This window comes from Leptopilina boulardi, unplaced genomic scaffold (assembly GCF_019393585.1).
Source record: "Leptopilina boulardi isolate dan_hultmark-lab unplaced genomic scaffold, ZJU_Lbou_2.1 LbouV2_255, whole genome shotgun sequence".
Taxonomy (NCBI): Eukaryota; Metazoa; Arthropoda; class Insecta; order Hymenoptera; family Figitidae; genus Leptopilina; species Leptopilina boulardi.
This window is the reverse complement of record NW_026137813.1, coordinates 1,133,830-1,152,437: the sequence shown is the minus strand read 5'-3', so window position 1 is coordinate 1,152,437 and position 18,608 is coordinate 1,133,830. Positions and strand designations below refer to the sequence as shown.

The window sequence follows — 18,608 nt, the reverse complement described above, 5'->3', positions numbered from 1 at the left end:
TTGCCTGGAACATTTTTTTCGGAATCTTTATGAAAAATAAGAGAATACGTATTTTTTTCTTTTTTGATTTGATGAAAGTTACGGGAGTTATGAATTTTTTTAAATTAAAGTTTACATGAAGAAGGTACTTTTCAAATGTGTTTTTCTTCATTAAAACGAAAAGATGGAAAAAAATGTGCCATTTTTTTTGATTTTCAAAAAAAAACTACTTTCTTTTACAAAAAATTTTAAGCCTGATACGTATATTTATTATTTATTTACATTTTTTATTATTTTATTTCCAAATTGTGAAAGAAGTTGAATTTTTAAAGAATCACCAGTAAAATTTAAACTCAATCAAAATTAACCTTGTTTAGGGGTAAACAATTTTTTATTGGCATTTTTTCGGAACTTGAAATCACATTTCACCTTATAAAAAAAAAGTAATTTTTAACTATTTTACAAATTTTCCATTCTTTGGAAAAATTTAAATTTTTCAAAAATCAAAATCCATACACTTGATTGTTCAAAATCACGAAAAATGCCTATTAAAAAATCGTCAATAAGAAATAAGAGAAATTGTGTGAGAAGTTCACTTTTTTAATTTACAAAAATTTTTAGTTTTATTTGAAAAAATTTTAACAAATTAGTTGTTTTTTAATTTTTCATATTTTATATTATAATTTTAAATACTCAATATAAAAAAAAAAACATGATAACCCTAAACAACATTAATTTCGATGGATTGAAATTTCACTAGTCACTCCCCTTAATTATTGTTTTTAAAGGAAAATTATTAAATTATAAATAAAAACTATTGGCTTTTATTAGTAAACATAGAAATTAGTTTTTCATGTTGAATTTATTACCAAATAGCAACTGATTTCTTTATAAAAAAAAAAAAAAAAAAAAAAAACAGCGAAAGACATAAAAATTGTGATCTATGCGGAAAATCACACATACATTTAAAAATCCTAAAAGATGCAAAAAAAAACAATCGAAAAAGCTTTTCTATAAAAGCTCAAAATTGTTGGATTATATTGAGAAATATGAAAATGTAAAAAAAAATAGTAAAAAATATAATGCACGATAAAAGTTCTTTAAAAATAGTAATAAAAAAAAAACAAAAAAAAAAAAAAATTTTGTACTTTTCAGGCTGTTGATGCTGGTGACAGTATGTACGTTCACGTATTCGGAGCTTATTTCGGATTAGCAGTCAGTTTTGTTTTCGGAGTGAAGGATAAACCGAAAGAACATCACCTTGAAGGCTCCACTTACCAGTCAGACATTTTTGCAATGATTGGTAAAACATGTTTTTTGCCCGTTAAAAAAAAGGGAGAATTCAAAAGAGTAAAAAAAAAGATTTTTTTTTTTGAAATATTCTAATCATTATTTCTTTTACTATTTTTTTAAAAAATTGTTTACTGTGCAATGAAAATGCGAATTGAAGTGAAAAACAATTTACCTATTTTTAAAAAGAAGTTGATTTTTCGAAATTGATTTTTTATTATTATCAAAATGATTTTTTTTACTATTTGACATACAAGTTGAGAATTTCACCTATATTATAAAAAAGAAAATCAAAAAATTAATTTTGAATATTTTATTTATTAAAATAAAAATTTTACTTCTTTTAAATTTTGCGATTTATAAAATTTGAAACTAAACACGAATACAGGCCTCGGATTGTACGACTTATTCTGACTTTTTTTTGAAAATACGATTTTTTTTGACTTATTTAAATAAAATTCTACTTTTTCGACTTTCTTTACATTTTTTACAAAATTTTTAAACAAAATACGTCTTTTGTAGTATACAATGCAGATCTCTTTCAGATATTCTTTATTTCAATTATTTAACAAATTTTTTTAACGAAAATTTTTCTCTAAATTTAATAAAATTATATATTTTTTTTTCCTCTAAATTGATTATATTTAATAATTTTAATTAAATTCTTCACAAATTCAATTATAAACTATTTTTTAATTAACAATTTTATAAAATTTAACAATTGTTTACAACTTAAAAAAAATCAGCAAATAAAATTACCAAAAATTTTAATTTAAAACCTTTCAAGATTTAATTATTTTTCAAATTTTCCATCTAAAATGTTTTGAAATTTAATAATTTTAATTTTAATACTTCCGAAATTCAATTACAATTTCAACTATAACTCTTCCGAAGTTCAATTATTTTTAATAATTTTAATATTTCTTTAAAAATTCAATTATTTAAAAAAGCTTCAAATAAAAACTCTGAAATTTAATTGTTGTTACATTTTTTTTCGACTTTTTACATTTTTTTTTAAATTTTAAACAAAATACGTTTTTTTAGTATACAATGCAGATCTTCTTTAGATCTTCTTTATTCCAATTATTTAACAAATTTTTAAATAAAATTCTTCACTAAATTAAATTATCTTAAACTATTTTTCAATTAAATTTGTTTTTAAATTTAATAATTGTTTATAATTTAAAAAAAAATTAGGAAATAAAATTATCAAAAATTTTCAATTCAAAATCACTTTAAATTTAATTATTTGCAAAAAATTTCAATTATTTTCAATGATTTTTATAATATTCTTCGAAAATTCAATTATCTGAAAGCATTTTTCAATTAAAAACTTTTGGAATTCAATTTTTGTATATGATTTCTAATAAATTCTTCATCAACAGAAATCACTGAAAATTTCTCTTATTATAAATATTGTCTGAAATTTAACACAATCTTTTGAAATTTAATTATTTTCAAAAATTTCATTTTAAAATCAACTAAAATTCAATTATTTTTTTTCAAAATTTCAGTTAAAATTCAATTATATTTAAAATTTTAAATTTTAAATTAAGTAAAATTCAATAATTTTCAAAAATTTCCATTTAAAAGCTTCTATCTAAAATTTAATTATTTCTTAAATTTCCATCTAAAATTTTTTGAAATTTAATAATTTCAATTATAACTCTTCTGAAATTGAATTTTTTAGTAACAGAAATCATCACAAATGTTAAATTAAAAATCACTTGAAGTTCAATTAATTTAAAAAAAATAAAAATTTGTATATCTTTGAAAATTCAATTACTTTTAAAAAATTTTATCTAACATTATTTCATAAATTATTTTTAGTTCTGTAAAATTTAATTATTGTCTGAAAATTAACAAAATCTTTTAAAAATTCAATTATTTCTAAAAATTTTAACTTCAACTCTTTCAAAATTATTATTATTAAAAATAAATTTGTATTTAAATATCTGTAAAACTTGATTAAGTAGGGTCAGTTGGGGTAAAAGGTTTTGGAGCTTAATTTACAGTTTTAAAATAAGGTTCAACGTCAATATTTTAACTTCAGATTACCTGCAAGTGGTTTTGAGTATTGCCAAGCTTTTATCTTGACAATTGTCAGCAAGATAAAAAAAGTTATCGCTCAATGCATAAAAACTTGAAAATCAAAGTCAAACTGTTTGAGTATTTTGTCTCGCATTTCAAAGAAAACAGACTTAAAAATCATACCAAATTTTTTTCTTATTCCTTATGACTTCTATAACAGAAATTCACTTGAATTTTTGATTTTTATCAATTTGGTTAATAATGACAAGCTGTCTGCATTTACCCTGAGTTTTCAAATTTTTGGGGTAAATGGGGACAGCTTGTCATTATTAACCAAATTAACAAAAATCAAAAATTCAAGTGAATTTCTGTTATGGGAGTCATAAGGAATAAGAAAAAAATTTCCTATGATTTTTAAGTCTGTTTTTTTAAAATGCGAGACAAAATACTGAAATAAAAAAAAGTAAATAAATTTCAATTGGTTCAACTATTATATATCTACTAGAATTTTTTTTAGTTTTTTCATCCCTTAATACAGTAATATACTTAAGGAAACTTTTTTCTTAAAACTTTCTTAGAAACTATGCTATCCCCATTTACCCCAAATTTTATGATATTTTCTAAATTTTGGGGTAAATGGGGACAGTCAGTTTCATGCGTTTAAAGCTTATCTAAATTTTTTTCTCCTGCATAAAATTAATCCTGGGAACGTAAATAACAACTTAAAAAAAAAATAAACCCGCAAATATTACCTTTTAAAGGAAAAAAACTTACGTAATTTTTGAAAAATAGCGATTTTGTCCCCATTTATCCCAACTGATCCTATTGACAGAAATTTTTTTGACCATCAAAACTAAAAACTATGACAACATTTTTTTAATTCGAATAAATTGCTTAAATTAGACTTCAAAAAATTATAAAAATGGAACATTAAGAATTTTTTTTAGAAATTTGTTCTACTTAAATAAAATTTTGAAAATTTGTTTTGCAATTAGTTCGATTCTGAAATATTCGAAATAAATTTTCTTGATAATATTCATTACAGAATGAATAAAATGAATTTAATATCTAATATAACATTATAGTTATTTAATGTAAAATATTCATTAACCAATTAAATTTTGTTAGAATAAAAAAAATCGACTTTTTCGACTTTTTTTTGGAATATAAATCGACTTTTTTTGTGCCTTAAAGTCAATCCGAGGCCTGCGAATATTTGAATAGTTTTCTGTGCAAAAATTACAATACATGTGAAATTCTCAATTTTTAATTTTTTTTTTGTTCAAAACGACACTGAACTACTATTTTTTTGCAAGAGAAGTAAAAAAATATTGATTTTATTTTTGTCTTTACAAAATAAAAAAAAAAAAAAAGGAACGGTTTTTCTCTGGCTATTCTGGCCCTCCTTCAACAGTGCTTCTTTAAAAGGCGACGATCAGCAACGTGCTATAATAAATACATTATTATCACTTACTGCAAGCTGTGTAATTGCATTTGCTGTGTCTGCTCTTGTTTCAAAAGAAAACAAGTTTAACATGGTCCATGTTCAGAATTCCACATTGGCTGGTGGAGTTGCTATCGGTACAGCCGCTGGTATGAAACACTTTTTAAATGAATCGTAAACGAATTACGTTCAACAATTCGCATTTTATTTGCAGTAAACAAGCTTTATTCGTGGATTCAGGTATGATGTGTGAACCAATCGGCGCTCTCGTCATTGGCTGTGCTGCAGGTGTGCTTAGTGTTTTAGGCTACAAATATATCACGGTAATCATATTATATTATTATCGCATTTTTTTTTTTTTATTAATCGCACTAAAAAATATTTCAATAATTTCTCATAGGATATAGAAAAATTAATATATATATATATATATTCATAAGGAATTTTTCATTTTTCTTCAAAATAAAAAATATTTTTTCAATTCAAAGAACTTTATCAACTCGATGAAACAGAAATGAAACAAAAAGAAAAACTCAAAAATTTCTATAAAAACGGAAAAACAATTCTACTGTTATTTCAGTTAATCAAGATATAGCTTTTCAAAAATATTTATTTTAGCCCGGAAAAATTCGTTATTTGTTTCTCTTTTTCAATTAAAAAAAAAAAAAAAAAAAAAATTACAAAAGCAATCATTAAGAAGATAAATTATAAAAAGTGTAAATTGAAAAAAGCAATTTACAAGTTTAACAACTCCAAAATTGGATTAAATTTAAAAAAAATGTATAATTAATTAATTATAATTTGACATTATTTTTTTTTTCTATATTATACTACTTATAATAATAAGCATAATCTTGGTTGACACAAGTCAGGGAATTTAAAAAAAATATAACATCGTGCGATTATTAAAATTTTTGGGTCAAAATAAAACATCGATAAAGTTCACAACGTTTATCATCAACGATTGAGAAGAAAAAATATTTTTCTATGCAAATTATTATTATTATTATTTTTGATCTAAAAAATTTTTTTGCAACGTTTCATCAATAATTTTTTGAAAAAAAAATGTCTAGGCAAAAAATTAGTTATTATTTTTTTTTTTAGTTTTGGAGAAAAATATATTATTTCTTTTTTTCAAAAACTCGAATTATTTAATTTGTTTATCAAACTTTTGTATAAAAAAATAACTGAAAAATATAAGTTTAGGAGTAATTAATGTTTATATAATATTATGAAAATGTTAATTTCGAAATTTCAGCCTTTAATTCAAAAGAAGCTAAGGATTCACGACACATGCGGAGTACATAATCTTCATGGAATGCCTGGAGTGTTGGCAGGAATTTTTGGTGCTTTAATGTCAGGAATTGCCTCGGAAGATGCCTACAGTTACTCTCTCTATGAAGTAAATAATAATTAACTTATATGAAAAATAACGTTCTATATATACATATATATGCGGAAAAAATTACAATTATCTAAATTAATTTATTGCAGATTTTTCCAGCTCGTGCTCCCAGTGAGGGAGGAAAACTTGCTGAGATGAGAGACAATTACAATATATCTCCAGGGCTGAATAGAACAGCTGGTCAACAAGCAGCTTATCAATTATTAGCCCTTGTGATATCACTAGTGGTTGCCATTATATCGGGATTAATAACTGGTAATTCACATATTAACATATTATTGTCAATATTAATATCTATAATGAACATTACAAATTTTCATTTAATTAGCAACTTCAATATAAATTGAATGGAATTTATAAAAAAATTTTTTTTGATTTAACTAAATATATTTTAAGTAGAATTAAAAATAAATTTTTAAAAATTTTCAATTTACACAGGTTTACAGATTAAAAATTTTTTTTTTTTTTTTGACAATCGAACGAAACATTTTTTTTTTTTCGATTAAGAAAGAATGTGCCGTAAATTGAAGTCAAGCGAGCTTTTACAAAAAAGTATTTTAAAACAATTTTATAAAATCAGCAAACTAATTTTGAAGTCGTTAGTTTATTACGAGTCACAAATGCAAAAAATTTAGGATAAATATCGTAAAATTAATGAGACATTGTCAAAAGAAAATTGTTATACCGAGTGACTCACAAAAATTCATTTAAACTAAAATCATTATAAATTGTAATTATTTGAACGATTTTATGTGTATTAGCTATATCTGTGAAATACACTATCATTAAGAATAACTAAAAGTAAAAACTTTATCAAAATATATTAAGAATTAGATTCTATCCAAATTTGCAAAAAAACGATAACAATTTTGAAGAAACGTGACAATTATGCACTTAATTGAAATTTTTGAAAATAATTGAATTTCAAAAGATTGTATTAAATTTCATACAATAATTATAATAAGAGAAATTTTTAGTGATTTCTGTTGATGAAGAATTTATTAGAAATCACATAAAAAAAATTGAATTCCAAAAGTTTTTAATTAAAAAATGCTTTCAAATAATTGAATTTTCGAAGAATATTATAAAAATCATTGAAAATAATTGAAATTTTTTGCAAATAATTAAATTTAAAGTGATTTTGAATTGAAAATTTTTGATAATTTTTTTTAAATTGTAAACAATTGTTGAATTTCATAAAATTTTTAATTAAAAAATAATTTAAAATAATTGAATTTGTGAAGAATTTTATATAATTATTGAAAATAATTAATTTAGTGAAGAATCTTTGTTAATAATTTCAACAAATAGAAAGTTGAATTGAAATTTTGAATTTACAATCAAAAAAATTTTTATTAAAAAATAAAACAATTATTTTAGGTAACTAAAAATAAATTAAGGGGAGGGACCGCTGAAATTTTAACACATCAAAATTGAAGCTGTTTAAGGGTGGTCAATTTTTTTCTGACAATATTAATTATTTAAATGTATAATATATCATGAAAAATTGAAAAACTATAAATTTGTTAATAATTTTTAAAATCAAATTCAAAATTCTCGAAAATTTAAAATTTAAACTTCTCTCACAATTTTAATTATTTTTGACTGCCGATTTTTTTATACGCTTGTTTCATGATTCTAAACAATCAAGCGTATGGATTTTGAAAAATTTCAATTTTTTCAAAAAATGAAAATTTTGAAAAATAAAAATATTTGTAAAATTGTTAAAAATTACCATTTGTTGTTTTTCTCAGTAGAATAAGATTTTTGGTTGAAAAAAAATGTTGAAAAAAATTATTACCCCTAAACAAGATCAATTTTGATTGCTTTCAATTTTAGTGGTAATTTTGAAAAAATTCAACTACTTCCACAATTTTCATTATTTTTTATTGTCGAATTTTTTTTACGCTTTTTTCACGATTTTAAACAATCAATCGTATGGAATTTAAAGAAATTTAATTTTTCCAAAAAATAAATTTTCTAAAATGGCTAAAAAATTTTTTTTTTAAATTTTAATAATTTATAATAATTTTGGATCCTAAATTATGCCAGAAAAAAAATTGACACTCTTTAACAATAATAACTTCAGTAGGCTGAAATTTCACCGGTCCCTCCCCTTAAGCGGCATTATTTTTTTTTTTTTTTTTTTTTTTTTTTTTTAGTGGGAAAAACAAAAATGTTTGTAGAGAAATTATTAAAATATTGAAATTTTTGTTTCACTTAGGTTTAATTATTCGAATGTCATTTTGTGGAACGATAAAGGAAGATGAAAAATTCGACGACGCGGTGCACTGGGAATTGGAAGAAGAATCAATGAGTGAGGTTTCAAAACACTCCGATGGAATGCGAGATCAAATGCCAATGGGACACATTTGAAAATTAACTCGCATTTTCCCGTATTTCAAAATAATTTTCCACATTACTCGAGTTGTAATATTGAATTCCATTTTTTTTTTTTTTTTTTTTAAAGGAAAAAAAATGCAAAAACAAAATTTTTCATTTAGAAAAAAAAAACGTAAAATGTCTAAAGAGCATATTTTTAAATTAAAAATTATTTCATTTTAAATTCATAAGTTAGAAGTAGATTTAAAAAAAAAAATGAATCATAAATAATATTACTTATTGTTATAATTTAGTTTAAAAAAAAAAAAAAGAAACGATCAACGTGTATATCATTCTATGAATGTTTTTAATAAAATGTACATTGTATATTACTTTCATAAAAAGACAATTTATAACAACGTGTCGATAATATTATTAACAATCATTTTATTTCATTGGAAAAAAAAAGTAGCTCAGTCTAAAGAAAAACTAATTTCCCCCCCCCCCTCTTCGCAAATTGTAGACAAATTTACACATAATGAAAAAATATTTAATAAACTAGAAAGCATTAATTTCTAATTAAAAAGTTCAATGAGAAAATTATACACGGGTGAAGAACACAATGACAATATTGAAAAAGTAACAAGTGAATTTGAACTTTTTAATTTGACAAAAATTTTCTATTTATATTAAATATTAATTTTTTTTTTTATCAATCTATCTATACAATAAATAAAACATTGGTATATAAAATACAAAATAAACAAAAAAAAAATCTTACCCCAATATGAAGCAAATCTTCCTAATATATATATATAAATTCCCTCCACGTATAATAGAAGCAATAAAACTTTTTTTTTTTTATCTATAATTACTATATACTTAAACTTTCCGTAATTCTTAGCAAATAATGCGAATGTATTCAGTAATTTAAATAGTGGAACATGATTTACTTCATCAGAGCGTGTACCACAGCCTTTGCATTTAATGATTTAAGGTCTGTATAGGTTTGACCAGTTCCAACAAAAACGATTGGCTGGCCAGTGATATATGTCATCGAAATCGCTGCACCAACCTAAAAATAACAAAAAGAAATCATTTTCTACATGAAATTATCAATTGAAAATTTAAAAGAGGATTAACATTAAAAGTTAATGTTAAAATATTTTTTTAAATTTTGCCAATTTTTTTTAGGACAGAAAAGATATCTCAAAAAACATCTTTAACGTTTCGAAACCGGTGTGCCGGTTTCCTGATCAGAATTTATTAATCTATAATTAGGTTTCGAAATGTTAAAAATGTTTTTTGATATATCTTACCTGTCATAAAAAAATTGCCCAAAATTTTAAAAGAAATTATAATTTATTATTAAAGGGGACAAAACATCAATGAAGATTTAATATTAAAAATAATATTTGTATTGTTTATTTCTATTCTATTTTTTCATAATTATTTAGAATTTAATTATTTTAAAAAATTTTATTCGATATAATTATTTTTTAGAAGAATTTTCAAATTCGCAGTTAACAAGATTTCTTTTTTGAAATACAAAAATTTCCAATTCAATTTATGCGTCCCAATGGAAATTATGAAAATTTTGTCGCGAGAAGAAGGAAAAAAGAAAGAAATAAAATGATATCTCTCACTTACCTTATCATCAATAGTATCAAATTTAGTCAGTACGATACCATCGATAATATGAGGATCATTAGAACTGCTGTAATCAGCTAAGGCTTGATTGAATTTGACCAATTGATCAACAGCTTCATTGCCAACAAGTGCCTCACCAACAAAGAGAACAAGATCAGGATCATTAACTTTAATTAATTTAGTTAAAGCTCGCATCAATGGTTCGTTGTCTTGCATTCTTCCCGCGGTATCAACTAAAACAACATCGAATCGCGATTCTTTAGCAAAACGAATTGCTTCCATTGCAATGCCCGCTGCATCTTTTCCATATCCCTTCTCATAAAGTTGTACCATCGTTTGATTTCCATGCTTTTCCGCTGGATGCAATGCATTCAAATGACGCATATGCGTTCTCAGCTGTTCAACAGCTCCAGCTCTAAACAAAAAAAAAAAAAAATTAACATCAATTAATAAGTGAAAAACAAATTAATTTCTTTAAGGGTATGTGGGCAAAGGACTTTTTTTTGTAGTTTCAAACTTTCTTTGAAATAAAAAATTATTTCGGATGAAAATTTTGGAGAAATAATTTTGTTTGGTACAAGGGAAAAAAAAAGTAATAAAACTGAATAAAAATATATGCATTTTCACACACCTGAATGTATCGCAAGCAGCAATTAAAACACGAAAATTATTTTCAATCAGCCAAAAGCAAATTTTTGCTAAATTTGTCGATTTTCCCACACCATTAACACCGCAAAATGCCATAACATAGGGACGATTATTTTTTTTCGCTTCAAAAGCATCACGTAAAATATCGACTCTTCGTTTTGGCGATAAAATTTGTACCAATGCATCGGTGAGTGTTGCTTTCACTGTACTTGCAATACTTTCAAATGTACCAAGTACTTTGCCCTCAAGTTTTGTTGCAACAGAATCACATAATTTTCCCGCAATATCGGATGCAACATTTTTTGAAATAAGATGATCTTTAAATTTCTCAAGTACAGGAAGCATATCATCGTGTTTCAATGATTTATTTCCCACAAGACTTTTAAACATAGAAAACATTCCACTTGATTTCTTTTGTACTGTCGGTTTATTTACTTTCACTTTATCATTATTCTTATCATTATTATCAACATCATCATCATCATCATCATCATTCTCGTCAATTTCCATTTCCGAATCACTGTCCACTTCTAAATCTTTAATTCCACCCTTCATCATTCCTATTAGCTGGAAAATTTAAAGAAATATGAAAACAATTAAAAAAATTTTATAAAAATGTTTCACCTGTTTTTTGATTAAAATTTGAGAATAAAATTTAAATTTATGTATTAATTCATTTACAAACAAATTCACTTCTTTAAAAAATCAATTTAAAATTTAAATTCTTTTAAAATATTCAATTTTTTGATAAATTAATTATTTTTTAATTCGACTATATTTTTAAAAAACAATTATTAGGTACCTATATACTTAATTTAATTATCTTTAAATTTTAATGATTTTATAAATTCAATCATTTTTATTTATGGGTCAAACCATTATATTTCAACTAAAGTGGTCGCTGACTAATTTTTAAAAATTATAATACTTTGCAGGAATGATTTTGAAGTTATCAAGATCACGAAATGAAAAGAATTTTATTAAAAATTTAAATATTTATTGTAAAATATGAATTTAAAGTATATGAGGTGCTAAAAACTGTCAATTTTTTAGCCATTAGAAAATATGCAAAAAAACATAGAATTTACCATAAAATAAAAAAAAAATTATTGGAATTTACTAAGAATGAATAAATTTATCATTATCAATTGATATAATTATTTAAAGATGTGAAGTAATATATAAAATATGATTTCCAAGTGCACCTGTCAAATAACCTAATTTTGCGATTTTTATTCATTAATTATAAAAAATAGAAAACATTAAATTAAATAAAAACTTACCAAATATGAAGTTCTTGCCATAAACTTTTAGAATTTCTTTGCACTTTTCTTCTTTTCTATTCATAAGTATGAAAAATTTAAAAAATAAAATAGCTACTTTGTCTATTTTCACTATTTTTGAAAGTCAATAACTTTCTTGGAGAAAAATGAAAAAATATGGGGTTTCGAAAATTATTTAAATACACACTACATATACATTCACTGAAAATTTCGCATTGGTCCCGAAGCTATTTTCGAAGATAAAGTAAATTAAAAATTTCGTACTTTTTAGGCTATATTGACATGGGTTTTAAAGGTATTAAATCAATGTGAAGTTTGTCGTCACCACTGAACCACCTTCACATTGATTTAAAACCCATGTCAATATAGCCTAAAAAATACGAAATTTTTAATTTACTTTATCTTCGAAAATAGCTTCGGGACCAATGCGAAATTTTCAGTGAATGTATATGTAGTGTGTATTTAAATAATTTTCGAAACCCCATATTTTTTCATTTTTCTCCAAGAAAGTTATTGACTTTCAAAAATAGTGAAAATAGACAAAGTAGCTATTTTATTTTTTAAATTTTTCATACTTATGAATAGAAAAGAAGAAAAGTGCAAAGAAATTCTAAAAGTTTATGGCAAGAACTTCATATTTGGTAAGTTTTTATTTAATTTAATGTTTTCTATTTTTTATAATTAATGAATAAAAATCGCAAAATTAGGTTATTTGACAGGTGCACTTGGAAATCATATTTTATATATTACTTCACATCTTTAAATAATTATATCAATTGATAATGATAAATTTATTCATTCTTAGTAAATTCCAATAATTTTTTTTTTATTTTATGGTAAATTCTATGTTTTTTTGCATATTTTCTAATGGCTAAAAAATTGACAGTTTTTAGCACCTCATATACTTTAAATTCATATTTTACAATAAATATTTAAATTTTTAATAAAATTCTTTTCATTTCGTGATCTTGATAACTTCAAAATCATTCCTGCAAAGTATTATAATTTTTAAAAATTAGTCAGCGACCACTTTAGTTGAAATATAATGGTTTGACCCTTATTTCTTATTTTTACAATAAATTCAATTATTATATAAAATACAATTATTTTATAATTTAATTATATATTTTAAAAATTCAAACTTTTTAAATGTTAAATTATTCTTATACATATTTTATCAGTAATTTAAATTTAATTAATTCCTTGTATTTAGAATTTATTTTGAAAAATGCAGGCCTCTGATTAACTTTAAGGCGCAGAAAAAGTCATTTTATTCGATTTACATGCCAAAAAAAGTAAAAAAAAAAAGTCGATTTTTTTTTAAAATTAAATTTAATTAGTTAATAAATATCAGAATCGAACTAAAACAAATTTTCAAAATTTTAATTAAGTAGGACAAAATTTCAAAAATAAATTCTAAAAGTTCAATTTTTTAAAAATATTTTCAACTCTGATTTAAGAAATTTATTCAAATTTAAAATTTTGCCATAGTTTTTAGTTTTAATGGTCAAGAAAATTTCAGACAATAATTAAGTTTTACAGATTTTTAAATAATTGATTTGTAAACGATTTTAAATTTGAAATGAATTTTTTGCAAATTTAAACTGCTGTAGCTTTTTTAGGGTTTCGTGGCCCAGGGCCGAAAGCCTTATAGTTTCGCTTTGGCGTCCGTCTGTCCGTAGTACACTCGTATGGTTTCCATGGCAACCGTTACCAAGACAACTGTTTCCAGGGCAACCGTTTCCATAGCAACCGTTACCATGGCAACAGTTCCCATAGCAACCATTACCATGGCAACCGTTACCAAGACAACTGTTTCCATAGCAACCGTTTCCATAGCAACAGTTTCCATAACAACCGTTACCATGGCAACAGTTTCCATAACAACCGTTACCATGGCAACAGTTCCCATAGCAACCATTACCATGGCAACCGTTTCCATGACAACCATTACCATAGCAACCATAGCAATTAGCAAATAATGTAATTATAAATTATTTATTATGTACAAATAACTTCTGATCTGAATTTAAAAAGCCACGAAACCCTATATGTAGGTGCTTTGCGCCTGCTTCTTTTCCTGATTTTTTTAAATTTCTATCAACAATTCAATTTTAGAGTTTTTATTCAAAACTTTTTTAAATAATAAAATTTTTCAAGAAATATTAAAATTATTAAAAAGAATTTGATTTTTATCCGTTTTTATTAATAAATTTTTTACTAATTTCCATTGCAATTTTAAAAATAATTAAATTTTATAAGGTTTTAAATTGTTATTTTTTAAAATAGGGTAAATGCACTAATTACGGCGCGATTTGAGTCAAAATACCTTTGAAATAAAAAATTTGCCATTTCTATAGTATAAAGTTAATTTGTAAGTCTTATTAAACTAAAAGGTTATGTTATTTAGACAATAAAAAAATGGTTAAACTTTTTAAAAATCAATTATTTAAACAAATATAAGAAATTAAAACTAATACCTTAATTTTCTATTACAACGCGTTTGTATCAGTTACGATGTACCAATTATGGTGACAAAAATTACGTGTATTATGAAGATACTTTGCCCACCGTAATTGGAGCCAATGGAAATCTTAAAAATATTTCAATTACGGCGAGGGAAAAAGTTTGATCTCAAATAATTAAATTAATAATTGTTTAAATGTACATCTTCATTACTAATGGTATGAAAAAAAGATTTAAATCATTTTGCAACAGTTATATTAAATATAATAGTAATAATAGTTATTTTTTATGAACGCGCTGTAATTGATGCACTTACCCAAATTCAATTTTAAGTAATTTTAAATTGAAATTTTTTAAAATAATTGAATTCAAGTGATTTTGAATTGAAATTTATTGGTGATTTCTGTTGATGAAAAATTTATTAGAAATTATAGACAAAAATTGAGCTTTAAAATTTTTAATTAAAAAATGCCTTCAGATAATTGAATTTTTGAAGAATGATTATAAAAATCATTTAAAATAATTAAATTTCGAAAGAGTTAGAATTAAAATTATTAAATTTCAAAAAGTTTTAGATGAAATATTTTAAAAATATTAAGATTTTAAAAGGTTTTAAAAATAATTAATTTAGAAAAAAATTTTAGTTCTAAATTTGTTGAATAATTGAAATAAAGAAGATTTTAAGAAGATCTGCATTTTATACTAAAAAAGACGCATTTTGTTTAAAAATTTTGTAAAAAAAATAAGTCTAAAAAGTCGTATTTTTGAAAAAAAAATCAGAAAAAGTCGAATAATCTCAGGCCTGAAATAGTATAATAGAATTTGTGAAGAATTTCATTAAAATTATTGAAAATAATTAATTTAATGAGAATTTGAGTTAAAAATTTGTTAAATAATTGAAATAAAGAAGATCTGAAGAACATCTCCATTGTACACTAAAAAAAGACGTGTTTTGTTTAAAAATTTTGTAAAAAATGTAAAAAAAAAAGTCGGTAAAAGTCGTATAATCTGTGGCCGGAAAATGTGAATTATAAAAAAAAAATAAATAATAATAATAAAAAATACATTAATTTTTGGAAAAATTTTAAGTAAATTTTTTTGCACTATTTTTACTTTTTCCAAATTCTAACAGGAAAATATTAAGATTAAAAATTTGTTTTAGATTTTTAAAAAATGAAGATAATTAATTGAAAAATACTAATATTTGGAAAAAAAAATGTTACTTCGGACATTTTTGAGCTCACCTAATATTATCTAGTACAACTTTCAATTTTTTGCACATAAAAGAAAAATTGAAATATTTAAAAAAAATTAAATACTTATAAAAACAAAATCAAGGTAAATTCATAGTTTATAACAAAGCACAATTAAATAAACGTCATTTTGTATAGTTTTAAGATTGGTTGACTGCATCTTTAATATGAATATATAATTTTTAAAAATAAAAAAAAGTTTACCGTCTTATCAGCTGGCACATAATTATTTTCATCTTCCGGTTTATCTTTAGTACGTTCCAATGTCGCTAGATCCTTCGTTGTACCACCCAATTCCCAAACACGTGGTTTCTTACCTGCTTTTTCGGGTTTTGGACTTTTTCTAAAATTTGATATTTATTAAATAAAAATTTGTAATTTATTTAATATTTGAAAATATCAATGAAATAATTCTCTCTCACTGTTTATCAGCTTTCTTTTTTTGACCAGAAAACTTTTGAGCGAGCTTCATTCGATTCATTAACATAACATCCTCAGTGTCATCTTCATTTACTGTATTTTGTACTGGTTTCATCGATTCAATATGAGAAATTTCTGGTGTAATTACTGCAAAAAAAAATTATAATTAAATAACAAAAATTGTGCAAATATTTTTACAAAAATTTCATTTTGTACACAAAACAAAAGAACAATAATTTATAGGAAAATACTAAATCTACGAAATCAAAGCAGAGTAACTAGAAAAATTCACTAGAATACAAAAAACTTACTCAAATCATCTTCAGCAGCATTGGTCCCTTTCTTCTTTTTACCTACAAGCGTAAAACACCATTTTCCCTCTTCATTAGTAATTTTAATAGTTTACCAAAAAAAAAAACTTCCCAATTATTATTAAAAAGTAAATTCTAAATAATCGAAATTTTAAACAGAGTGTTAAAAAAACGAAACGAAAACAATTTTTTCGTAACGATTTTTCTGTTTAAAAATTAAGAAAAAAAAAGCGTCAGAGAAGAATAAGCCATATTTTCTATTTCTTTTTTTCAAAATATCAAAAAAAAAATACCTTGTTTTTTATTTTCCTTGTCATCTTTCCTTTCAATCATACTGGCTACAGTTTTTTTTGACTTGAAACTTTCGTCAAATGTTCGCATTTGTTTTGGAATTTTTGCCTGCGTTTTTCCCCAATTTTCCGCAGAAAGTAAAATATTGTCATAATTCTTTTTGAAATCATAATTAAGAAACCATTGAGAATTTTGTAATTCATTTTTGAAACGATCACGAAATTCCAAATGAATGTCATTCAAAAATTTATCAACATACGAAAGTTGAAGTATCTTTTGATACGCAACGACAAATATTAATTCGAATTCATTATCCAACTTATACTGAAGACGAAGCGATTCATGCTCGTAAGTGTGATTTCCTGTACGTTCCTAAAAAAAAACGTAGTATTTGCAAAAAAAATTTCTCTCAAAAACTTAATTCCAAATAATTTCGAATAAAAAAGTAATTACAGATTTAAAAAAAAAAAACTCCGATTTCATCAGAATTTAATTTAGATTTCAATATTTAAATTAAAATATGCTTTTAACATCACGTGTTTAAATAATAATAATAAAAATAAACATTATCCAAAAACGGAAAAAAATCGAAAAAATGAGATAAGAATTCTCGGTTTTTAAAAAAAAAACTTGCAAATTGAGCAATTCTTGTAGTTACATTAGACTTTAGTTGCATTTTTAATTTGCAATATTTAAATATAAATATTCACTATACCATACTGTTCAATTTCAAGGTAATCATATGGCTTACCTGTAAAATGACACTTCGAATAAGTGCATTAACGCTGGGTGTAAAAATTTGTGATGTACTCTGAAAACACCAGAGCACAATTCCACCTTTACTGAATATTGTAAAAAGATCGAGCATTGTTGCTAAACAAAAAATACAAGACACTTATTTATTATTTAAACGAATTAAGAAACCTAACCTACAGTACCACACACAGATTGTGACAGATTGAGTCTCGTGTTAAATTTTGTCTGTACACGTCAGATCATTACACACACAGCAATCGTCAAGCTTACCAATCTTCAAAACATAAAAGGCGGGCTTTTCAAATTTTTCTAAAAAAAAAAATTTTTTTCTAAAAAATTATGATTATTAAAAAAAAATTGTACTTACCGTAATCTTTAATTACTTATACTTATTACTTATTTAAATATTATTAACATAATATTTATAAAATTAAAAGTATTGTTTTTAAATTTTCATTATTTTTCTTAATAAAAATGAAAAGAATAAATTTTTATTAGTCCACTTTTTAAAAATTCTATTTTAGAATTCGAAAATTCTATTTCTATTCAAATATAATAAATTTTAAAATATGCGTAATTTATATAAAAAAAAATGTATATGTATATAATATACAATAACCTTGATGCGCCCCTGAAGGATAGTTGCGCACTCGCTATTATATCTTTAAAAATGAAGAAAATTACATTTTCGACCGTGAGAAAAAGTGAAAAGACAAAGATAAACTCGGGAAGCTATAAATGTTAAAAAAAGAAGGATAAAAAAAAGTATATAATATTCATGAAGGATATTACATTCCTTTGAAAAATGTCATTCATTTGTAACCTCATCTAACCTCAAATTGAAACGTCAATAACTAAATAAACGTAAATAATTCACAAAAAAAATAGATAAAAAATAAAAACTTATTTCTAAAAAGTTAGAAAAACAAATAAAAAATAGAAATAATAAATAATTAATACAAATTTAATTGAATAATAAAGGGGTCTTAAAACCCTATATAAAATAACATGAGACTTCAATCTGATGATAAATCCAGTTATTTCGAGAAGGAAGAGAGG

General features: G+C 23.4%; 2 protein-coding genes across 5 annotated transcripts in view; one reads left to right on the top strand and one right to left on the bottom strand.

The window, feature by feature from the left end:
* The window catches only part of LOC127280846 (ammonium transporter Rh type B-B), a 43,567-nt gene extending 34,704 nt beyond the window's left edge, over window positions 1–8,863 (top strand). For all 3 annotated transcript variants that reach the window (XM_051304141.1, XM_051304140.1, XM_051304142.1), the window contains 6 exons: window positions 1,135–1,282; window positions 4,675–4,893; window positions 4,985–5,067; window positions 6,003–6,146; window positions 6,239–6,404; window positions 8,374–8,863. In XM_051304141.1, coding sequence (XP_051160098.1) covers window positions 1,135–1,282; window positions 4,675–4,893; window positions 4,985–5,067; window positions 6,003–6,146; window positions 6,239–6,404; window positions 8,374–8,525 — 912 coding nt within the window. In that variant the 3' untranslated portion in view covers window positions 8,526–8,863. The remainder of the gene's footprint in view (window positions 1–1,134; window positions 1,283–4,674; window positions 4,894–4,984; window positions 5,068–6,002; window positions 6,147–6,238; window positions 6,405–8,373) is intronic.
* Window positions 8,820–17,783, bottom strand: LOC127280841 (signal recognition particle receptor subunit alpha homolog). Of its 2 annotated transcripts, XM_051304131.1 has the most exons (8): window positions 17,545–17,783; window positions 16,796–17,165; window positions 16,503–16,544; window positions 16,194–16,338; window positions 15,976–16,114; window positions 10,753–11,336; window positions 10,122–10,536; window positions 8,820–9,546 (listed from the first exon to the last, which is right to left on the bottom strand). In XM_051304131.1, the coding sequence occupies exons 1-8, from the start codon at window positions 17,659–17,661 to the stop codon at window positions 9,421–9,423; spliced, it is 1,938 nt and encodes a 645-aa protein (XP_051160088.1). In that variant the 5' UTR covers window positions 17,662–17,783; the 3' UTR covers window positions 8,820–9,420. The 2 variants fall into 2 exon arrangements, with proteins under 2 accessions (XP_051160088.1, XP_051160089.1); XM_051304132.1 differs by lacking the exon at window positions 16,503–16,544.
* Window positions 17,784–18,608: the final 825 nt, after the last annotated feature.

Excerpts from the sequence above, each read along its gene's own strand:
- LOC127280841 (XM_051304131.1), bottom strand. The coding sequence starts at position 17,661 with ATGCTCGATCTTTTTACAATATTCAGTAAAGGTGGAATTGTGCTCTGG. Across the intron at positions 16,339-16,502 it reads TGCTGCTGAAGATGATTTGA|TAATTACACCAGAAATTTCT; the intron begins GTAAGTTTTTTG and ends TTTTTTTTGCAG. Across the intron at positions 11,337-15,975 it reads ATGTGCCAGCTGATAAGACG|CTAATAGGAATGATGAAGGG; the intron begins GTAAACTTTTTT and ends TAAATTTTCCAG.